This window comes from Scyliorhinus canicula, chromosome 4 (genome assembly GCF_902713615.1).
Source record: "Scyliorhinus canicula chromosome 4, sScyCan1.1, whole genome shotgun sequence".
In the NCBI taxonomy this organism is placed as follows: domain Eukaryota; kingdom Metazoa; phylum Chordata; class Chondrichthyes; order Carcharhiniformes; family Scyliorhinidae; genus Scyliorhinus; species Scyliorhinus canicula.
In genome coordinates this window covers 118,047,426-118,067,253 of record NC_052149.1, presented here as the reverse complement: position 1 = coordinate 118,067,253, position 19,828 = coordinate 118,047,426, and the positions used below count along the sequence as shown (strand labels likewise).

General features: G+C 48.1%; 1 protein-coding gene across 14 annotated transcripts in view; it reads left to right on the top strand.

Annotated features, from left to right (window-relative positions):
* rasal2 (RAS protein activator like 2) overlaps positions 1–19,828 on the top strand; it is a 551,722-nt gene that overhangs the window by 103,393 nt on the left and 428,501 nt on the right. Inside the window, exon 1 of one of the 14 annotated variants that reach the window (XM_038795090.1) lies at positions 16,190–16,315. The exons of 12 other annotated variants lie outside the window; for them this stretch is intronic. In XM_038795090.1, the coding sequence (XP_038651018.1) occupies positions 16,201–16,315 (115 nt within the window). In that variant the 5' untranslated portion in view covers positions 16,190–16,200. Of the gene's footprint in view, positions 1–16,189; positions 16,316–16,667; positions 16,687–19,828 lie in introns of those variants that run through there. One more of the 14 variants, XM_038795098.1, reaches the window with a different exon arrangement.

Below are 19,828 nucleotides of genomic sequence, written 5' to 3'. Positions count from 1 at the left end.
CGTCCCCTCCACCCCCTTCCAGAATTCCTCCAGTGGCGGGCATGCCCAGAACATATGGGCATGATTTGCTGGACTCCCCGAACACCTGGTGCACCTGTCCTCACCCCCAAAGAACCTACTCATCCTAGTCCCGGACACGTGGGCCCGGTGCAGCACCTTAAATTGGATGAGACTAAGCCTCGCACATGAAGAGGAAGAGTTGACTCTCTCCAAGGCATCCGCTCAAGTCCCGTCCTCTATCTGCTCCCCAAGTTCCCCCTCCCATTTAGCCTTCAGCTCCTCCACTGACGACTCCTCCACCTCCGCTGTTTAGCACACTGGGCTAACTCACTGGCTTTGAAAGCAGGCCAGCAGCACGGTTCGATTCCTGTAACAGCCTCCCGAACATAAGCGATTTTCATTTTTTCATTTTCATTCATTCCTGCATTACCTTATAAATGTCAGACACCTTCCCCTCTCCGACCCACACCCCCGAAAGCATTCTGTCCATCGCCCCCCCGCGAGGGCAGCAAAGGGAACTCCTTTACCTGTCGCCTAGCAAACGCCTTTACCTGCAAGTATGTGAACATGTTCCCTTGGGGGAGCCCAAATTTATCTTCCAGTTCCCCCAGGCCCGCAAACCTCCCGCCAATAAACAGGTCCTTCAATTTACTGATGCGCACCCGTTGCCACCCCCTAAACCCCCCCACCAGTGTTCCCCGGGATGAACCGATGATTTCCACCTAATAGAGCCTCCATCGAGTCCCCTGCTTCCCCCCTATGCTGTCTCCACTGTCCCCAGATTCTTCGAGTCGCCATCACCACCGGGCTCGTGGTATACCTCTTAGGAGAGAGCGGCAACGGCGCCGTTGCCAAGGCACCCAGGCTCGTACCTCTACATGACGCCAACTCCATCCCCCCCCCCCCCCCAAAACCACCCCCTTCCATCACCCATTTACGCACCATTGACACATTGGCCGCCCAATAGTACCCCAAAAGGTTGGGCATCGCCAGCCCGCCTCTATCCCTCTCTCGATCCAGGAAAACCCTCTTCACTCTCGGAGTCCCATGTGCCCACACAAAGCTCAAGATACTGCTAGTCACCCTCCTAAAGAAGGCCCTGGGGATGAAGATGGGCAGGCACTGAAAGAGGAACAAGAACCTCGGAAGCACCGTCATTTTGACGGACTGCACCCTCCCCGCCAACGACACTGGCAGCATGTCCCACCTCCTGAACTCCTCCTCCATCTGATCCACAAGCCTGGTGAAATTATGCTTGTGAAGAGTCCCCCAGTCCCTGGCCATCTGCACCCCCAGGTACCTAAAACTCTCCCCTGCCCTCCAAAGCGGGAGCCTACCAATTGCTTCCTCCTGGTCTCCAGGGTGCACCACAAACACCTCACTCTTGCCTAAATTTAGTTTATAGCCTGAAAAGGTCCCAAACTCAGCTAGCAGCTCCATCACCCCCGGCATCCCTCCCACCGGGTCCGCCACATACAGTAACAGGTCATCGGCATACAACGACACCCTATGTTCCTCCCCACCTCGCACCAAACCTCTCCACCTCCCTGAATCCCTCAACGCCATCGCCAACGGCTCGATTGCCAATGCAAACAACAAGGGGGACAGGGAGCAACCCTGCCTGGTCCCTCGGTAAAGCCGGAAGTACTCCAACCTCCTCCCATTTATGGCCACACACGCCATCGGGGCCTCATATAGCAGCCTCACCCATCTAATAAACCCTTCACCAAATCCAAACCTCCCCAACACCTCCCATAAGTTCCCCACTCCACTCTATCGAAGGCCTTCTCTGCATCCAGCGCCACCACTATCTCAGCCTCCCCCTCAATCGCCGGCATCATGATGACATTCAACAATCTCCGCACATTCGTGTTCGGCTGCCTTCACTTCACAAACCAGGTACCTAAAACTCTCCCCTGCCCTCCAAAGCGGGAGCCTACCAATTGCTTCCTCCTGGTCTCCAGGGTGCACCACAAACACCTCACTCTTGCCTAAATTTAGTTTATAGCCTGAAAAGGTCCCAAACTCAGCTAGCAGCTCCATCACCCCCGGCATCCCTCCCACCGGGTCCGCCACATACAGTAACAGGTCATCGGCATACAACGACACCCTATGTTCCTCCCCACCTCGCACCAAACCTCTCCACCTCCCTGAATCCCTCAACGCCATCGCCAACGGCTCGATTGCCAATGCAAACAACAAGGGGGACAGGGAGCAACCCTGCCTGGTCCCTCGGTAAAGCCGGAAGTACTCCAACCTCCTCCCATTTATGGCCACACACGCCATCGGGGCCTCATATAGCAGCCTCACCCATCTAATAAACCCTTCACCAAATCCAAACCTCCCCAACACCTCCCATAAGTTCCCCACTCCACTCTATCGAAGGCCTTCTCTGCATCCAGCGCCACCACTATCTCAGCCTCCCCCTCAATCGCCGGCATCATGATGACATTCAACAATCTCCGCACATTCGTGTTCGGCTGCCTTCACTTCACAAACCCTGTCTGGTCCTCGTGTACAACCCCTGGCACACAGTCCTCTATCCTGGTGGCCAGGATTTTTGCCAGCACCGTGGCATCTACATTGAGGAGAGATATGGGCCTGTATGAACCACACTGCTGGGGGTCCTTGTCCCTCTTTAAGATTAACAATCAGCGTCCGCGACATCGTCGGGGGCAAAGTCCCCCCTTCCCACGCTTCATTAAGTGTCCGCACCAGCAAGGGGCCCACTAGGTCCACAAACTTTTTATAAAATTCCACCGGGAACCCATCCGGCCACGGCGCCTTCCCTGACTGCATCGGCCCGATCCCCTTAACTAGCTCCTCTAGCTCAATCGCTGCCCCCAACCCCTCCACCTGCTCCTCCTAAACCTTCGGGAAAGAAAGCCCGTCGAGGAACCTCTCCATTCCCCTCCTCTCCACCGTTGGCTCCGACCGGTACAGTTCCCCGTAAAAGTCCTTGAAGACCTCATTCACCTCTACCCCCTTCCGCACCACATTCCCACTCTTGTCTCTCACTCCAGCAATTTCCTTAGCCGCATCCCGCTTGCGGAGCTGATGAGCCAGCATCCTACTCGCCTTTTCACCATGTTCGTACACTGCCCCTTGTGCCTTCCTCCACTGTGCCTCCGCCTTTCTAGTGGTCAGCAAATCAAATTTAGCCTGTAGGCTGTGCCTCTCCCCCAACAGTCCCTCCTCTGGTGCCTCTCCTGTCTACCTCCAGCATCTTTCCCACCAATCTATCCCTCTCGCTCCTCTCGCTCCTCTCCCTGTGTGCCCGGATGGATATCAGCTCCCCGCGAATCACTGCCTTCAGGGCTTCCCAGACCATCCCCACCTGAACCTCCCCCGTATCATTCACCTCGAGGTACCCCTCAATACTTGCCCGGACCCTCCTACGCACCTCCTCCTCCGCCAGCAACCCCACATCCAACCGCCATAACGGGCGCTGGTCCCGCACCTCCCCCATCTCCAACTCTATCCAATGCGGAGCGTGGTCGGAGATTGCAATGGCCGAATATTCGGCCTCCTCCACCCTCTGAATCAGTCCCCTACTCACCACGAAGAAGTCTATCCGAGAATAGACCCTATGTACGTGGGAGAAGAAAGAGTACTCCCGTGCCCGCGGCCTCACAAACCTCCATGGATCCACCCCTCCCATCTGGTCCATAAACCCTCTCAGTACCTTGGCCGCCGCCGGCCTCCTACCCGTCCTGGAGCTGGACCGATCTAGTGAAGGATCCAACACCGTATTGAAGTCCCCCCCCATAATCAGACCTCCTGCCTCTAGATCCGGGACCCGTCCCAGCAAACCCCTCATAAAGCCCGCATCGTCCCAATTTGGGGCATACACACAAGCAAGTACCACCTTCTCTCCCTGTAGCCTGCCCCTAACCATAACATACCTACCCCCCTTATCCGCCACCACATCAGATGCCTTAAACGACACATTTTTCCCCACCAGAATCGCCACTCCCCGGTTCTTCACATCCAACCCAGAGTGGAAAACCTGCCCCACCCACCCATTCCTTAGACGGATCTGGTCCGCCACCTTCAGGTGGGTCTCCTGAAGCATTGCCACATCTGCCTTTAGCCCCCTCAGATGAGCAAGTACCCTCGACCGCTTCACCGGCCCATTCAATCCTCTCGCATTCCAGGTGACCAACCGGATCAGAGGGCGTACCGCCCCCCTCCCCCGTCGACTAGCCATAGCCCGTCGACTGCCCGCCCCAGGCCAGCACCCCCCGCCCGACCCAGTCCCCACAGCGACAACACCTCACCCCGTCCCCCCGGCCCCCACCAGCTCCACCAGTTAAGGCCCTGCCCCCCCCGTCATCGTCTCCACCCCCCAGCCCCGCAACGCGGGAAACCAGAGGAAAGCCCGCGCTTTCGCACTGCCCTACCACACCCTTCTGACGCAGCTCCCAAATACCAGCCGCACTCCATACCCCAACCCGATATAGAATAGAACAAACCCCCCCAACCCTCCCCGCAAGATACAAAACTCAAACAATGCCCCCCCCAACAAAAAACAGAACAACACCCCAATAAATAACCATATAAAAATTACAAACGTACAGAAAAAGAGAACACAGCAACAGCAGAAACCAGCAATAAAGTATTACAACCGACCCCGCAACCCCCAACCCCTAGTTCGAGTCCAGTTTCTCCGTCCGCACGAAGGCCCACGCCTCCTCCGGGGAATCAAAATAATAATGCCGGTCTAAATAAGTTACCCACAGGCGCGCAGGCTGCAACATTCCGAACTTTATCTTCTTCTTGTAGAGCACCTCTTTCGTCCGATTAAACCCGGACCGGCGCTTAGCCACCTCCGCACTCCAATCCTGGTAGATCCGTACTACCCCATTCTCCCAGTTGCTGCTCTTCACCTTCTTGGCCCAGCGCAGCACACACTCCCGATCACTGAACCGGTGGAACCTCCCCAGCACCGCACGCCGGGGTTCATTCTCCTTAGGCCTCCTGGCCAGTACCCTGTGGGCTCCCTCCAGCTCCAGGGGCAGATGGAAAATCCTGCCCCCACTAGCGAGTTCAGCATCGTAGCCACGTAGGTTGTCAGATCCGACCCCTCCAGCCCCTCCGCAAGGCCCAAGATCCTCAGATTTTTCCGCCTCATGTGGTGATCAAGCTCCTCGAAGCGGTTCTGCCACTTCTTGTGGAGTGCCTCGTGCCCCTCCACCTTACTCACGAGGACCACGGCCTCCTCCTCTCGTTCAGTGGCCTGCGTCTGCAACGCCTGGATGGCAGCACCCTGGGTCGTCTGAATCTCCGAGAGCCTTTTGTTCGTTTCCTGCAGAGAGCTCAGGAGAGCAGCTTGCTGCTCCTGGGCCCCACTGCTTCCACTCCTCTGGTGCTCTGCCGGCTGCCACCTTGGATTCCTTCACCTGTTTTTTTCTGGGGAGCTGCTGCCATTTTTTCCCCCTTTCCACTCCGAGTTCGAGTCATGAAATGCGGAGATAATCGATCAGCACACCTTCTGCCACCGTGAGACGTCAAAAAAATTCAGTTTTGGGCTCTAAAAAGAGCCGAAAAGTCCGTTTGAAACGGGAGTTCCGAAATGTGCGGCTTCCTACGTCATCGCCGCCACCGGAAATCCAAAGAGTGAAATTATTAACAATGCCTTGACTGTGAGAATATAGTCATTGTTTTAGACAATTGAACTCTAGTGTCTTGTCTGTGGAAATGTAAACAGTTAGTGAATGTTTCATAAAATGAATTGACTATTGTACTTCAGTGCATTTAGCAATAAGAATGTATCAACTAATTTGTTACAGCAAGGTCTATGGCCAGCGGTGATGTGAGAAACCTATTTTCATGAGACTGCACGTAGCCGCTGAACTAACTTTGATGAACATCAATGTTTGATTAATAAATCCATCCTCTAAGAAACAAACATTCATTTGAATCAACCAGGAGTCTCAACTGAGAATTAGAAACCAATGCGAGTAAATGAGGGATTAGACTATAGATAAGGATTCCCTTAAAAGTAAGACCTCGTAGTCAAGGTCACGTTCCCGAATTGCTGCCTTCCAGAATTCTTGAATCATCTATCCGCTTGTTTGTGTTTAAAGTGATTTCTTTATACTTTTATGCTTAATGCTTTTCTTTGTCATGTATTTGACCCATTTATGTATTGTTTGATATTTCATTTCTAAGCTTTGATTCAGTTCTTGCAAGTGTATTAAAGTGAATAATTAGCAATAAAGTTGTATTTTTGACACCTGCAATCAACTGGACACACTATTCTTATTAGAAGACGGTAAAACAAGAGTCCTGACAGTCCCTTTAAGGGCAGCATGGCAGAAGAGGGTCACCTGGCTTGAGGGACCAATTGGTACTGAGAGTGGGTAATCACCCTAGTGCAAGTGCAAGGTGAGGGGCAGGAGGTTTAAGAGGGATTTGAGGAAAAACATTTTTACCCAGAGGGTGGTGATGGTCTGGAATGCGCCGACTGGTAGGGTGGTACAGGCGGGTTGCCTTACCCTTGGAAAAAGTAATAATTAGGTACTCTAAATTTATATTTAAAAAAATTAAAAAGAAACTGGATGAGCACTTGGCACGTCATAACATTCTAGGCTAGGGGCCAAGTGCTGGCAAATAGGATTAGGTAGACAGGTCAGGTGTTTTTCATGCATCGGTGCAGACTTGAAGGGCTGAAAAGCCTCTTCTGTATCTGTGATTCTCTGTGATATTTATTCAAAGAATTGGATTTAAAAATACCAGGCATGGGATATTTCATCATTGTAGATATTGAAAATCACATTTTTTTAAATGTGAAATAATTAACACTTGGCTTTGGGGCATTGAAATAAAGCAAAATACTGCAGATGCTGGAAATCTGAAATAAAAAACAGAAAATGCTCAAAAACTTCCAGGTCTGCCTGGATCTGAGAGAAGCAGAGTTCAAGTTTCAAGCCCATGTTCAAGCTCCTTCAAAACTCGGAATAAGAGAGTCATATGGGCAGGAATCATTAACTCTGCTTCTTTCTACACGGATGCTGCAGACTTGTCAAGTTTTTCCAGCATTTTCAATTTTTATTTGGGACATTTAAATACTTATTTACTAGAATACAGCAGCGAGTGATGTGAAAAAAGGGATGTGGTTTGGTCTTTGTGCTGCGCTGAGGCCTGCGTGGTCTTCTGAAATTGGACCTTCCCCAATAGCCGCCTCATGAACTCTACGTTATCCCAGTTTGGTGCATAAATGTTCACCAGCACCACCGTTATCCCCTCCAACTTCCCGTTCACCATGATGCACCCGCCTGAGTCTGCCACTATACTTCCCATTTCGAATGCCGCCCGCCTGTTAATAAGAATCGCAACTCCCTTTGTTTTGGAATCTTGCCCCAAATGGAATACCTGCCCTAACCTACCTCTTCCTGAGCCTACGGGTGTGTCGCCTGTATCATTGCCACATCCGCCGTTAAACTTTTCAGATGTGCGAACACACGGCCCCTTTTGACTGGCCGCGTCATGTCACCCTTCAGCAGCCCCTGCCTTGTCAGCAGATTTCCACCCCCCCCCCCCCCCCCCCCCCCAACCCCCATAAACAAAATAACAATCCCAATCAACACACTTACCACCTGCTCACCATCCACTGTGCTTCCGTGAGCTAGCCCGCCCAGCTAGCCTAGTAGGCCCCACCCATGGCACCTAGCATCCAACCCCCCACTGAAATCCCCCCCCCCCCCAAACCCGGCTCAACCATCCTCCCAGTGCAAACTTTACAATCACCACCAAACTCAAAGAAAAGAGCAACCCACCAGCCCCCAGCAAGAACGAAACAAACCCAAAACAGAGCAATGGCTCCAAGTACAGTGCAAAAGTGATTGATTCAAACCAGAAGAAACCCAAAATATGAGAAAGGAACATCCCCTCCAGAGTTCAAAGTCCTCATTCTCCTGCCAGTCCACTGTCTCAAATTCCATCGCCTCTTCTGGCAACCCAAAGTAGAGTTCCCAGCCTTCATACGTTACTCACAAACGCGCTGGGTATAACATGCCTAACTTCACCCTGTTATTAAAGAGGGCCATCTTAACCTTGTTCAAGCTTGTCCTCCTTTTGGCCAGCTCTGCACCCAGGTCCTGATAAACAAGTAGCTCGCTGCCTTCCCAAGTACAGCACCTCGTCTTCCTGGACCACCTCAAAATCCGTTCCTTGTCCAGGAACCAGTGCAGTCACACCACCATCTCCCTCTGTGGCTGTTTATTTGCGGCTTCCTCATAAGCACCCTGTGCGCTTGGTCCACCTCCAAGGGCCGAGCAAATGTTCCTTCACCCGGCAGCTTCTTGAACATCCGCGCCACGTATGCAGTGGCGTCTGTTCCCTCACTGCCCTCCGGCAGGTCCATGATCCTAACGTTCTGCCTGCGTGATCTATTCTCCAGGTCCACCACCTAGTCCTGCAGCCTGCTGTGTTGATCTCTCATCAACCCCATCGCTGCAGCCATCGCGGTGAGCTGCTCCTCGTGCTCCTCCACCGTCTCCTCCACCTTCTGGATCGCCTTGCTGTGGACCTCTAACCTCATCTCAATGCGGTTGATCCCTGCCTTTATCGGATCCACCACCCTGGCCAGGTCCTCCAAGTTCTCCTTCCTCTGCTTGGCAAACTTCTCGTGGAGGAAGCTCACTGGCTGACCCGTCGACCACTGGGCCAGCAAGCTTGGACCCTGATCCTCCTCCATCTTACCCTGTGTTGTAGGCTTCACACCAGCTTTCAACAATTGTCTTTTTCGACTACTTCTGGTCCATAAATCCATACACCAATGGGATACTCTGTTCTTCTACCCCTCCTGCACCTTTTACAATTACTCAGCTCCACTGTTAGCCGAGGAAAAAAGGTCCAAAATGTCCACCACAAGTGGCAGCCACTAACTGTGTGTCCACTCACACCGTGGCCATCACTGGAAGTCCATCTGTCACCTTGTTGTCCACTTATTTAACCAGTCTTTATCTCTTTGCATCCTCTTTGTGTCTTCCTCACAGCTTGGATTCCCACCTAAATTTATGTTGACTGCAAATGTGGATATATTGCTTTCGGTCTCTTTGTCTAAATGAGTAATAGCTTGTAATAGCTAAGGTTCCAGCAATGATCCTTGAGGCATTCTACTAGTTAACAGCCTGCCAATTTAAAAATGGCCCATTTATCATTAGGTTCTTTCTGATAATCAATATAATCATAGCAGATCCATATATCTTTACCTTGCCATTGACCTGTTGTGTGGCCTTATTGAATGCCTTTTGGAAATCCAAGCAGTCTAAATCTACTGGCTCTTCTTGATCTACCCTCCCAGTTGAAGCCTCAAAAAATTCTGCAATAAATTTGTCAAACACAATTTCTCCACCTTGAAACCACAATGACTATGTATCATTGTACTGTGTTTTTCTAAGACCCCTGGGGAACCCCACCAGCTAATTTTTTCCAGTCTGAAAAACAACCATTCGCCACTAGTCTATTTCTTCACTCAGCCAACTTCAGAACATGCTGCCACTATCCTTTTTATTCCAACTTTTATTTCAACTTTGTTGGCTAACCTATTATGTAACACTTAATCAAACCCCTTTTGGAAGTCCATGTGCACTATATTAATCGCATCACTTTCATCCTCTCTCATCTCATCTAAAACTTAAACTGATAAATCCATGCTGGCTTTTGTTAATTAATCCACTCTTACGCAAGTGACTGTATTTCTAAAACTGTTGGTGATGATTTAGGACTGTGTATCTGACTGGGATGGCACAATAGAAAAGAGTTAGGTAATTTGGACATGCTGAATTCTCCCTCTGTGCACCCGAACAAGCGCTGGAATGTGGCGACTGGGGATTTTCACAATAACTTCATTGTAGTGTTAATATAAGCCTACTTGTGACAATAAAGATTATTATTACTGGACGCATTTTGAAAAGTGACCTTCGATCACTGCTGCAGCTCAGGAAAGAACAAGACAGAGTAATTTAGGCAGTGAGTTCTTGTTTGGGACTTTTCTCGGATCTGGTGTCATCCACTGCATAAGTGCTAACATTATACAGAGAGCATAGTGGTTGGATTTGTGCCAAAATTATTGCAGTTGGAGTTAAGATTCTGCAAAACTGGGAAACAGCTGTGTATTTGTAGAAGTAAGTATATGCCTGGAGGGGAAAGCATATTAAAAGGACAGTTGTCAAAGTGAAATGTAGGTTATGAGCTTTAATTGCAATATTCATGAATGAATTCTGACTCATTAACTTTTCGAGTGTGCACCCTGGCTAAAGGTTTCTCACAAGCTCTTCAGGGATTCTATTATCTTTAGACTGGACCAAATGCAATGTCCAACATACTGTGGGTGTGGTGAGTTCTGTATGCTCGATTGGTTAAGGGAAATCAGTAAAGCCACCTCTGAGACTTTTCATATTGACACCATTGGGAAATGCAGCATGATAATTTGTTTTTCCCAGTTGAGAAAAGTTTGAACTCGGGTCAAGTCCATAGTTCAGGTCAGGTTAAAAGGAATTGGAAGAAAAATGATATATCTAATCATAGGCTGAAGCCAAGCTTGGGTTTTCGAAAAACCATGTTCTAGGAATTTAATTGGTATAATTTAGTGTTGCTGGGTTTGCTTAAATCACTGTTTATAAATGTATTCTTTTTGAACCTTAAGAAAAATGTAATTGCTTTTTTACCTAAGCTTCAAGTGTGCACAACAATGACGATTACTGACTGTTAACTACAGACAGAAAGGGGTGAAGTTACTCTGAGCAAAAAAATAGGAAGGAGCATGTCTGTCTTGTAAGTTGGTAACTAAATAACATCTCAGAATTGCATATTTCTCAACTGCTCATTCTAATGTGTTCATTCTTTACCTGTTAATTTGCAAGAAAAATTTGGCAGTTTTCCCTTTTCACACGATTTCCCTGCTTTTTGATAGGATTTGAAATTATTTTTGTGCAGCTTGATGTGCAGGTGTTCACCAAATTAGTATGGAGACAACCAGGAGAGGTACTGCAGAGTTTGTAGTGTGATTGGCTGGAAAGGGACGAGTAAGATATTCAAGATGGAGCCACAAATGTACTTGAATTTTGGAAAGTTAACTCAGTGTACTTTCCTTCAGAACGAGGTGTTCCAAGTTAGCTTTGCCAATATTATTTATATTTTGGTGTGCTTTGTATGTGCTGTGTGTATTAAAATTAGCAAATGTGTATGTTTCTATCCAGTTATGTATGTGTGTGGATATATGTGTGCATCTTAAAGTGTGTATGTGTATAGAGAGGCAGTGTTGTGAAAGGTATTATCAATTGAATGAGCCTTAGCCTAGATTCTGCTTGTCACTGTTGGGAGAGGAACATTCTGCTTAATTTCTTTTGTTTTTTAGCGAACAGCCATTTTATTGGACTGGATCAATGCTTGTGCAGTTTCTTGCATCATTCCTAAATCCAGTGCTCAGGCACCCAACCAATTATTTGACCAGCCATTTTGGTATGAGTTTAAGTGTGAGATCTGTCATGTGACTGCATCACGGCATATATTTGCAGAATTATTGGTCATTTAGCTTCAAAGAAAATGTTTCTGTGTATGTTTCCTGTATAGACTATTAATCAGACAACACTGGTTTCATGTGGCAGTAAAAGCAGACATTGAATAGTTAAATGGCAAGTGCCCGTACTCTGATAATTGTGAGGAAGTGAAATTGGAACCAAGACTCCCCTCATCCAAGGATTGTGATGTATATTGGAGATCAGTTGTGGGAAAACATTACTGAATGTCCAGGTCCCTGAAACATTGCCAGTATTTGTTGTTCCATATACTTTATGCAGCAATATCCTTTGGATTTCAGAAGCGTTTCTGTTAGGAAAACAAAGATAGTTTTAAGGAGTTGATATTTGTGTTGGTAAACATAGGGCAGCACGGTGGCCTAGTGGTTAGCACTGCTGCCTCATGGCGCTGAGGTCCCAGGTTCGATCCCGGCTCTGGGTCACTGTCCGTGTGGAGTTTGCACATTCTCCCCGTGTCTGCGTGGGTTTCGCCCCCACAACCCAAAAGATGTGCAGAGTAGGTGGATTGGCCATGCTAAATTGCCCCTTAATTGGAAAAAATAATTGGGTAATCTAAATTTATTAAAAAAAAGAAAAAAAAAAAGTGTTGGTAAACATGAGAAGTAAGGTATCGTTTTCAGTGAGTTTAATTTCATGTGCCTGGAAGGGTAAAACCTATAGTTAACTTCATGCTGGACAAAGGTGTTTGTGTGGGGTTTGGTTTTACTTCCAACTGTGATTCAATTGTGCTTTGAGAGGGCTACGGCGTGAAGAGTAAATAAACAAGCAGTGGTTGCTTCTTAACTAGAGCTTTGTAAGGGAGAGACATTTTTAAGTTTAGCTGATTTGATTGCAGTTGAAGATCGGGAGTGAGAGAGAAAGCAGCTTTCATAGCTCTGCTAGAAGCAGTTAATTATAGAAGTTTAAAGAGGGAACATCTCTCAGTTTAGTGAGAAGAAAAGTAATGGAGTAATGGTTAAGAAAACAGACACAAAAAATCTGGAAACTGGAGAAATGAAGAGAAGTTTCCAAGAAACAGCACAGAGGAAATACTATTGACTAAAGTCAGAGTTGAAAAGGTATTGGATCGTGAGAGGCCAGAAAGATATCTGCAGGTTTGTGAGTAATTCTAAGGTTTAAAGAACATAGAACATAGTAAAGTACAGCACAGAACAGCCCCTTCGGCCCTTGATGTTGTGCCGAGCTTTGTCCGAAACCAACATCAAGCTATCCCACTCCCTGCCATTCTGGTGTGCCCCAAAGGCGAGCGTTCAGACAAACACCACCAGCAACGATTACTTCCAGCTACACAGAGGCACAAGGCAGGGATTCCCACGGTCCCCGCTCTGGTTTTCCCTGGCAATTAAAGCACTGGCGATCGCCCTGCAAGTCGCGAAAAGCTTGAAGGGTATACAAAGAGGAGGCCGAGAGCACAGACTGTCGTTCTGTGCGGATGACCTGCTCCTCTACGTCTCGGACCCACAGAACGGCCTGAAAACAATCATGCAACTTCTGAGCGAGTTCGGAGCCTCCTTGGGCTACAAACTCAACCTGGATAAGAGAGAGGCATTCCCGGTGAACCCCAGAGCTTGGGGGACGACCATTCAAACCAGCCCAAAACAAATTCCACTACCTGGGAACCAACGTAGTCCATTACTGGACACAGATCCACAAGTGGAACTTGACCTGCCAGAGGAAGTAAAAAAGAATCAACAGAGATGGGATGCACTCCCGCTTACCCTGGCAGGGAGGGTGCAAACGATCAAAATGAATGTTCTGCCGAGGTTACTCTTCCTGTTGAAATCCGTACCGATCTTCATTCCCAAGGCCTATTTCCACAAAGTAGACAAAATGATTATGATGTTTGTGTGGGGGAGGGGTTAAGAACCAGAGGATCCCTGAGTCAACGCTGTAAAGGAGAAAAAACATAGGCAGTCTAGCCTTACTGAACCTGCAGTGTTATCACTGGGCGATCACAGTCGAGAGTGTGTGGGGATGGATACAGGAGCTAACCACAGAATGGGTGAGGCTGGAAGAGTCTACCACTGGACAAAACTAGATGGAAATGGGAGGACGAAGTGGGTTGGGGACTCTGGAACGATGCACTGAGCAGGGACAACTGTACTTCCTCCTGTGCTTGGCTAAGCCTTATGCAGTTTAAGGTGGTGCACAGAACCCACCTGACTAGAACCCAAATGAGCAGATTCTTCCCGGAGGTGGAGGACTAATGTGAACGGTGCGAGGGAGGCCTGGCCAACCACACCCGCATGTTCTGGGCCTGCCCCAGACTGTTGGGTTCTGGACAGCCTTCTTCAAGGCGATGTCCAAGGTTGTGGGGATGGAACCGTGCCCCGAGAGTGGCAGTCTTTTGGCGTTTCGGACGAGGGGAGAGGGCCGGTGCTCTGGCTTTTGCATCCCTTATCACACGCCAGAGAATCCTGCTCAGCTGGTGATCGGTAGTACCACCCAAGGCTGAGGACTGGCTGGCAGACCTGGCGGAATTTCTCCACCTGGAGAAGATCAAGTACACCATCCGAGGGTCGGACGACAGCTTCCACAAGCGTGGGGGTCATTCATAAGCCTATTCCAAGACCTGTTCGAGGCAGACAGTGACTAGGAAGGGAGGTGTGGGATGGGAAGAGAGAGAGAAAGACAAGGGAGGTCATGCAAAAGAGACAGGGGCAGAGGGGGGAGGGGATGGAAGGGATCCCAAAGATGGCATAGGGGGCGAGGGGAGAAGGGGATGGGCCAGGCAGGCCTCCTCTCCAACACTAAACAACCTAGCGGGGGGAAAAAAGGGGGGAAAAACAGAACAGGTCTCAAAGAGGGGGATCCGCTTGTAAAAACTAGTGTACATAAGACACGAATTGGCTTGTAAATATCAGACACACCTTTTGAAAAAATATTTTTTATTCGCCTTTTGCACATTTTCTCTCAAATTTACATCCAGTAATAAACAATAATCAGTAACGAATGTAATGTCATTCCGCATATCAATAACAACGACCCATCCTCCCACCAAACCCCAAACATTGGCCCGCATGTTAACATAAACAAATGACAAAAAGGAATCAGGAATCACACATAACCACCATTAACACATCCAGTCCCCCCCCCCCCTCGAAAGTGCATAATGAATAACGCCATCCTTCCCCTCAGTTCAAATTTGACCTTTTCAAGTGTTAAGAATTCCAACAGGTCCCCCCTCCACGCCAGGGCACAGGTTGGAGAGGTTGATCTCCACTCTTAACAGGATCCGCCTTCGGGCAATCAACGAGGCAAAGGCTACAGCATCTGCCTCCGCGCATGTTTCCAAACCCGGCTGGTCTTTCATCCTTCCAGTCATCCTCCAGCTTTGGACAGGACCAAAACATATGAACGTGGTTTGTGGGACCTGCCCCGCAACGTTCACACACATCTTCTACCCCCTCAAAGAGGAGGCTCATCCTCGCCCTTGTAAGGTGCGCTCTATACACCACCTTCAGCTGTCTCAGCCCCAACCTCACACACGAGGTGGAGACGTTCACCCTCCAGAGCATCTCACACCAGAACCCCTCCTCCATATCCTCTCCCAACTCTTCCTCCCACTTTGCCTTGATCCCTTCTAGCGGTGCCTTCTCCATATCAGACACGCTTGAGATGCTACTTTATAAATACCATATGCCTTACAAATTGTTACACTGTTAAAAGGTGAAAATGCCAATAAATTTTTTTTTTAAACTTTGCAACTCGCACAGAAGGACGGATTTCAATGTAAGTTGCCACCAGGAGAGGAGTAAGGGGACATAAAGCCCCCACCACCAGCTGTCACACATCTCTAGGCGATCAGCAAGTAAATGTAACTTACATTTATGTAGCACCCTCAAAAGATTTCTAAATTACAGCACAGTGACTTGAGATTATGTGATAAATTGTACCGATGTTGGGGTACAGACTATCAACATAGTGGGCGTGATTTATTTCAATGGAAACAAAGTCCCATAGCGAGCACATTTTCCGCGTGTTTCCTGGTGCTCATAGCGCTGAGAAACTCGAGGCTATAAAACGCGACTTGCGTTTGATAAGGGGCCTCAATAGGGAATGCGCAGCCATGACCAAACATAGCCCGGTTTTGTGCCCTGAAGAGCTCCACTCACTGGAATTTTTAAATGCCGCCCTGATCTCCGAGGCTCCCACAGCAACCCCCCTCCTCACGAAGCACCAATGCCGTGCACCCCTGGCCCGATCGCACCTTTGAAAAAAAAATGCCAGCTTGGCAGTGCCAACCTTGCAATGCCACATTGGTACTGTGACCTGGATACCCTGGCAATGCCAGGCTGCCACCCAAGTGGCACTGCTAGGCTGGCAGTGACAGGGTGCCCATGTGGCACCAACAGTGCCAGGATATCAACCTACCCAAAGGGCATGCACCTGGGCACCTCCTATCCGCTGGGAGACAACCATCAGTGCCGTTCCGTATGTGGAGACCAGCACTAAACTGCAGTCGCGTAAGGTCTCCAAGGCGAAGGACATTTGCCCACACCTCAGGTAACTCTGGAATCTGCACGTTAAAGTGAGACTAGCTGTCTCGCTTTAATATGCAGATTTGCTAAAACCTGATCCCGCCCATAATAGGCGGGATTCACTGCAATGTCACCAGATCCCGTGAGGCATTGTGAGTCGGGTAGATCCCTGGATGGAGCCTGCTGCTTCTTGGGTGCAGCGCGGCTGTTCGATTGCACCCATTGTCTCAGCCAATGGATGGCTTGTTCCAGAGAAAATTGGGATTTTGCTTTTAAATCATGGAGTAGGTAATGAACCAGTTTTGATTCCCAGATGTTTGTGTGGCTTTCTGTAATACAGCAGCTATGATTTCAGTCTGGATTAAAAATATACAAGTGCACTACCTCATTTTAAATTAAGCCTCCCATTCCTTATGAGCAGTCCAGATGGTGTTCTAAAATGTTAGTGGGGATTTAGGATTATTTTGTTTTGCAACTTCTCAGCCCTCTGTGCTGATATCAGAATGAGCATCATGAAAGGTGGCCCAGTGTTGCAACCCATTGATAGAGCAGTATCTTAACCGTGAGGTTGACAGACTGTGGTTATGCCCTTGCTGTTGATGACTGCTCTCAGCGCGATTGTTGTGGGAAGAAAATAATTGGGAAGGGAGCAGAGAACAGTATGTAACATTTCAAATACAAAGCTTGTCCTACCTTTGGCCAATATAGCTAACAGGCAGCTCCATCTAAGAGTAAGGTATAACATGTGGTAGAGAGAGAGCTTATAAGAATGCAATTTTAAAAACAAAATGAATAGGCCAAAGGTCATGTGATTTGAGTGAGATATTGAATGTGACTTAACTGTAATTAACGCTCAACCCATTTGAAATGTTTTCATTTGGATTGAGCCACAATCTTTAGTGGAATAATCTTTAAAATGTAAATCTGTCAAACTAAGAGCTCATGGCTCTCATCATGATTTACACAAAGTAGTAGAAAAAAACTGTGTAAGGGACAAATATGTAGTTAAACACAAAGATCCAGAGGTTGTGCAGCTTTGGTGTTAGTTTTGTGATACAGCATCTCGCTATGTGCCTCACCAATGAAACATGTGGCATGAAATTGCTGTTCTTGCACAGTAGATATGAACAAAACCTGCCATAAAAGTTGAACCTTGTCCATTCCAATTTCATTACCCTATTCATGTCATGTGAGTTGTTAATTACTACCAATTAATCTCTTTGGCACTGAACTCACTTTTCCTTACTTCTTCCACCCCCCATTTTGAAATTGCCAGTTAGAGCTAAATTAGTGGAGATTTTAAAGATGTCTACCCCACTTTTTCTTTCAATTTCCCCTTTCTATCCTTGATTAATAATGCTACTCCTCCACCTCTTTTACCACCTTCCCTACTCTTACTGAAACATCTATACCCCGGAACTTCCAACAACCATTCCTGTCCCTGTTCTGACCATGTCTCCGTAATGGCCACAACATTGTAGTCCCAAGTACCAATCCACGCTCCAAGTTCACCTACCTTATTCCGGATGCTCAAGGACAGATAGACGGTTCTGTGGCAATGAAAGAGACTCACAGATGGTATGTTGCCACTTCAGTGCCAGGGTCCGTGACGTCTCTGACCGTGTTTTCAGAATCCTTAAGGAGGAGGGGGAACAGTCACAAGTCGTGGTACACATTTGTACCAAAGACATAGGTAAGAGTAGGGGCGGGGATTTAAAACAGGAATGTGGATGCTGAGAGCAGGACAAACCATGTTGTCATCTCTGGTTTGTTGCCGGTGCCACGTGCTAGCGAATCGAGGAACAGGAAGACAGTGCAGATAAATATGTGGCTGCAGGGATGGTGTAGGAGGGAAGATTTCAGTTACGTGGATAATTGGAGCACATTCTGGGGAAGGTGGGACCTGTACAAACAGGATGGTTTACATCTGAACCAGAGGGGCACTAATATCCTGGGAGGAAAATTTGCTACGGCTCTTCGGGGATGTTTAAACTAACTTGTCAGGGGGAATGGGAAAATGAGCTGTAGTCCAGAAGCCAGTGTTGAGAGTAGTGAGGTACTGAGGAGGTTATCAAGGTCGCAGGAGTGTACCGGCAGGCAGGAAGGTGGGTTGAAGTGTGTCTACTTTAATGCAAGGAGCATCCGGAACAAGGCAGGTGAACTTGGAGCGTGGATTGGTACTTGGGACTACGGTGTTGTGGCCATTACGGAGACATGGTTAGAACAGGGACAGGAATGATTGTTGGAAGTTCTGGGGTATAGATGTTTCAGTAAGTGTCAGGAAGGTGGTAAAAGAGGTGGAGGAGTAGCATTGTTAATCAAGGATAGTTTAACGGCTGCAAAAAGGCAGTTCGAGGGTGATCTGCCTACTGAGGTAATATGGGCTGAAGTTAGAAAGAGGAAAGAAGCGGTCCCATTGTTAGAAATTTTCTATAGGCCCCCAAATAGTAATAGAGATGTGGAGGAAGAAATTGCAAAGCAGATTATGGATAGGTGTGAAGGTCTCAGGGTAGTTGTCATGGGTGACTTTAACTTTCCAAATATTGATTGGAACCTCCATTGGTCGAACAGTTCGGATCGAGCAGTTTTTGTACAGCGTGTGCGGGAGGGTTTCCTGACACAATATGTGGATAGGCCGACAAGTGGTGCCACAATGGAGTTGGTACTGGGTAATGAACTGGGCCAAGTATTAGATTTGTTTGTGGGAGAGCATTTTGGAGATAGTGACCACAATTCGGTGCCTTTCACTGTTGCAATGGAGAGGGATAGGGCCATACGACAGGGCAAGGTTTAGAATTGGGGGAGGGGTAATTATGATGCGATTAGGCAAGAATTAGGGAGCATAAGTTGGGAACAGAAACTGTCAGGGAAAGGCACAAATGAAAAGTGGAGCTTGTTCAAGGAACAAATACTGTGGGTCCTTGATCGGTATGTCCCTGTCAGGCAGGGAGGAAATGGCTGTGTGAGGGAACCATGGTTCACAAAAGAGGTTGAATGTCCTGTCAAGAGGAAAAAGGAAGCGTATGTAAGGATGAGAAAACAAGGTTCAGTTGGGTCGCTTGAGGGTTACAAGGTAACAAGGAATGAGCTAAAAAAAGTGCTCCGGAGAGCTAAGAGGGAAATGAGAAATCCTTGGAGGGTCAGATCAAGGAAAACCCCAAGGCTTTTTACTCTTGTGTGAGAAATAAAAGAATGACCAGGGTGAGTTTAGGGCTGATCGAGGACAGTAGTGGGAACTTGTGCATGGAGTCAGAAGAGATAGGAGAGGCCCTGAATGAATACTTTTCTTCAGTGTTCACCGAGGAGAGGGGTTATGTTTTTGAGGATGAGTGTGATACAGGCGGGTAGGCTGGAGGAGGTAAGATGTATTAGCAATTTTGAAAAACCTGGGGGTCGACAAGTCCCCTGGGCCAGATGTGATATATCCTAGGATTCTTTGGAAGGCAAGGGGTGAGATTGCAGAACCTTTGGCTTTGATCTTTGGGTCCCCACTGTCCACGGGGAGAGTGCGAGAGGACTGGAGAGTGGTGAATGTTGTTCCTCTGTTTAAGAAAGGGAATAGGAATGACCCTAGTAATTATAGGCCAGTTAGTCTTACTTCGGTGGTTGGTAAGGTAATGGAAAGGGTCCTGAGGGATAGGATTAATGACCATTTGGAAAGATGCAGCTTAATCCAGGATAATCAACATGGATTCGTGAAGCGTAAGTCTTGCTTCACAAATTTGATTGAATTCTTTGAGGAAGTAACTAAGTGTGGAGATGAAGGTAGAGCAGTTGATGTCGTATACATGGATTTCAGTA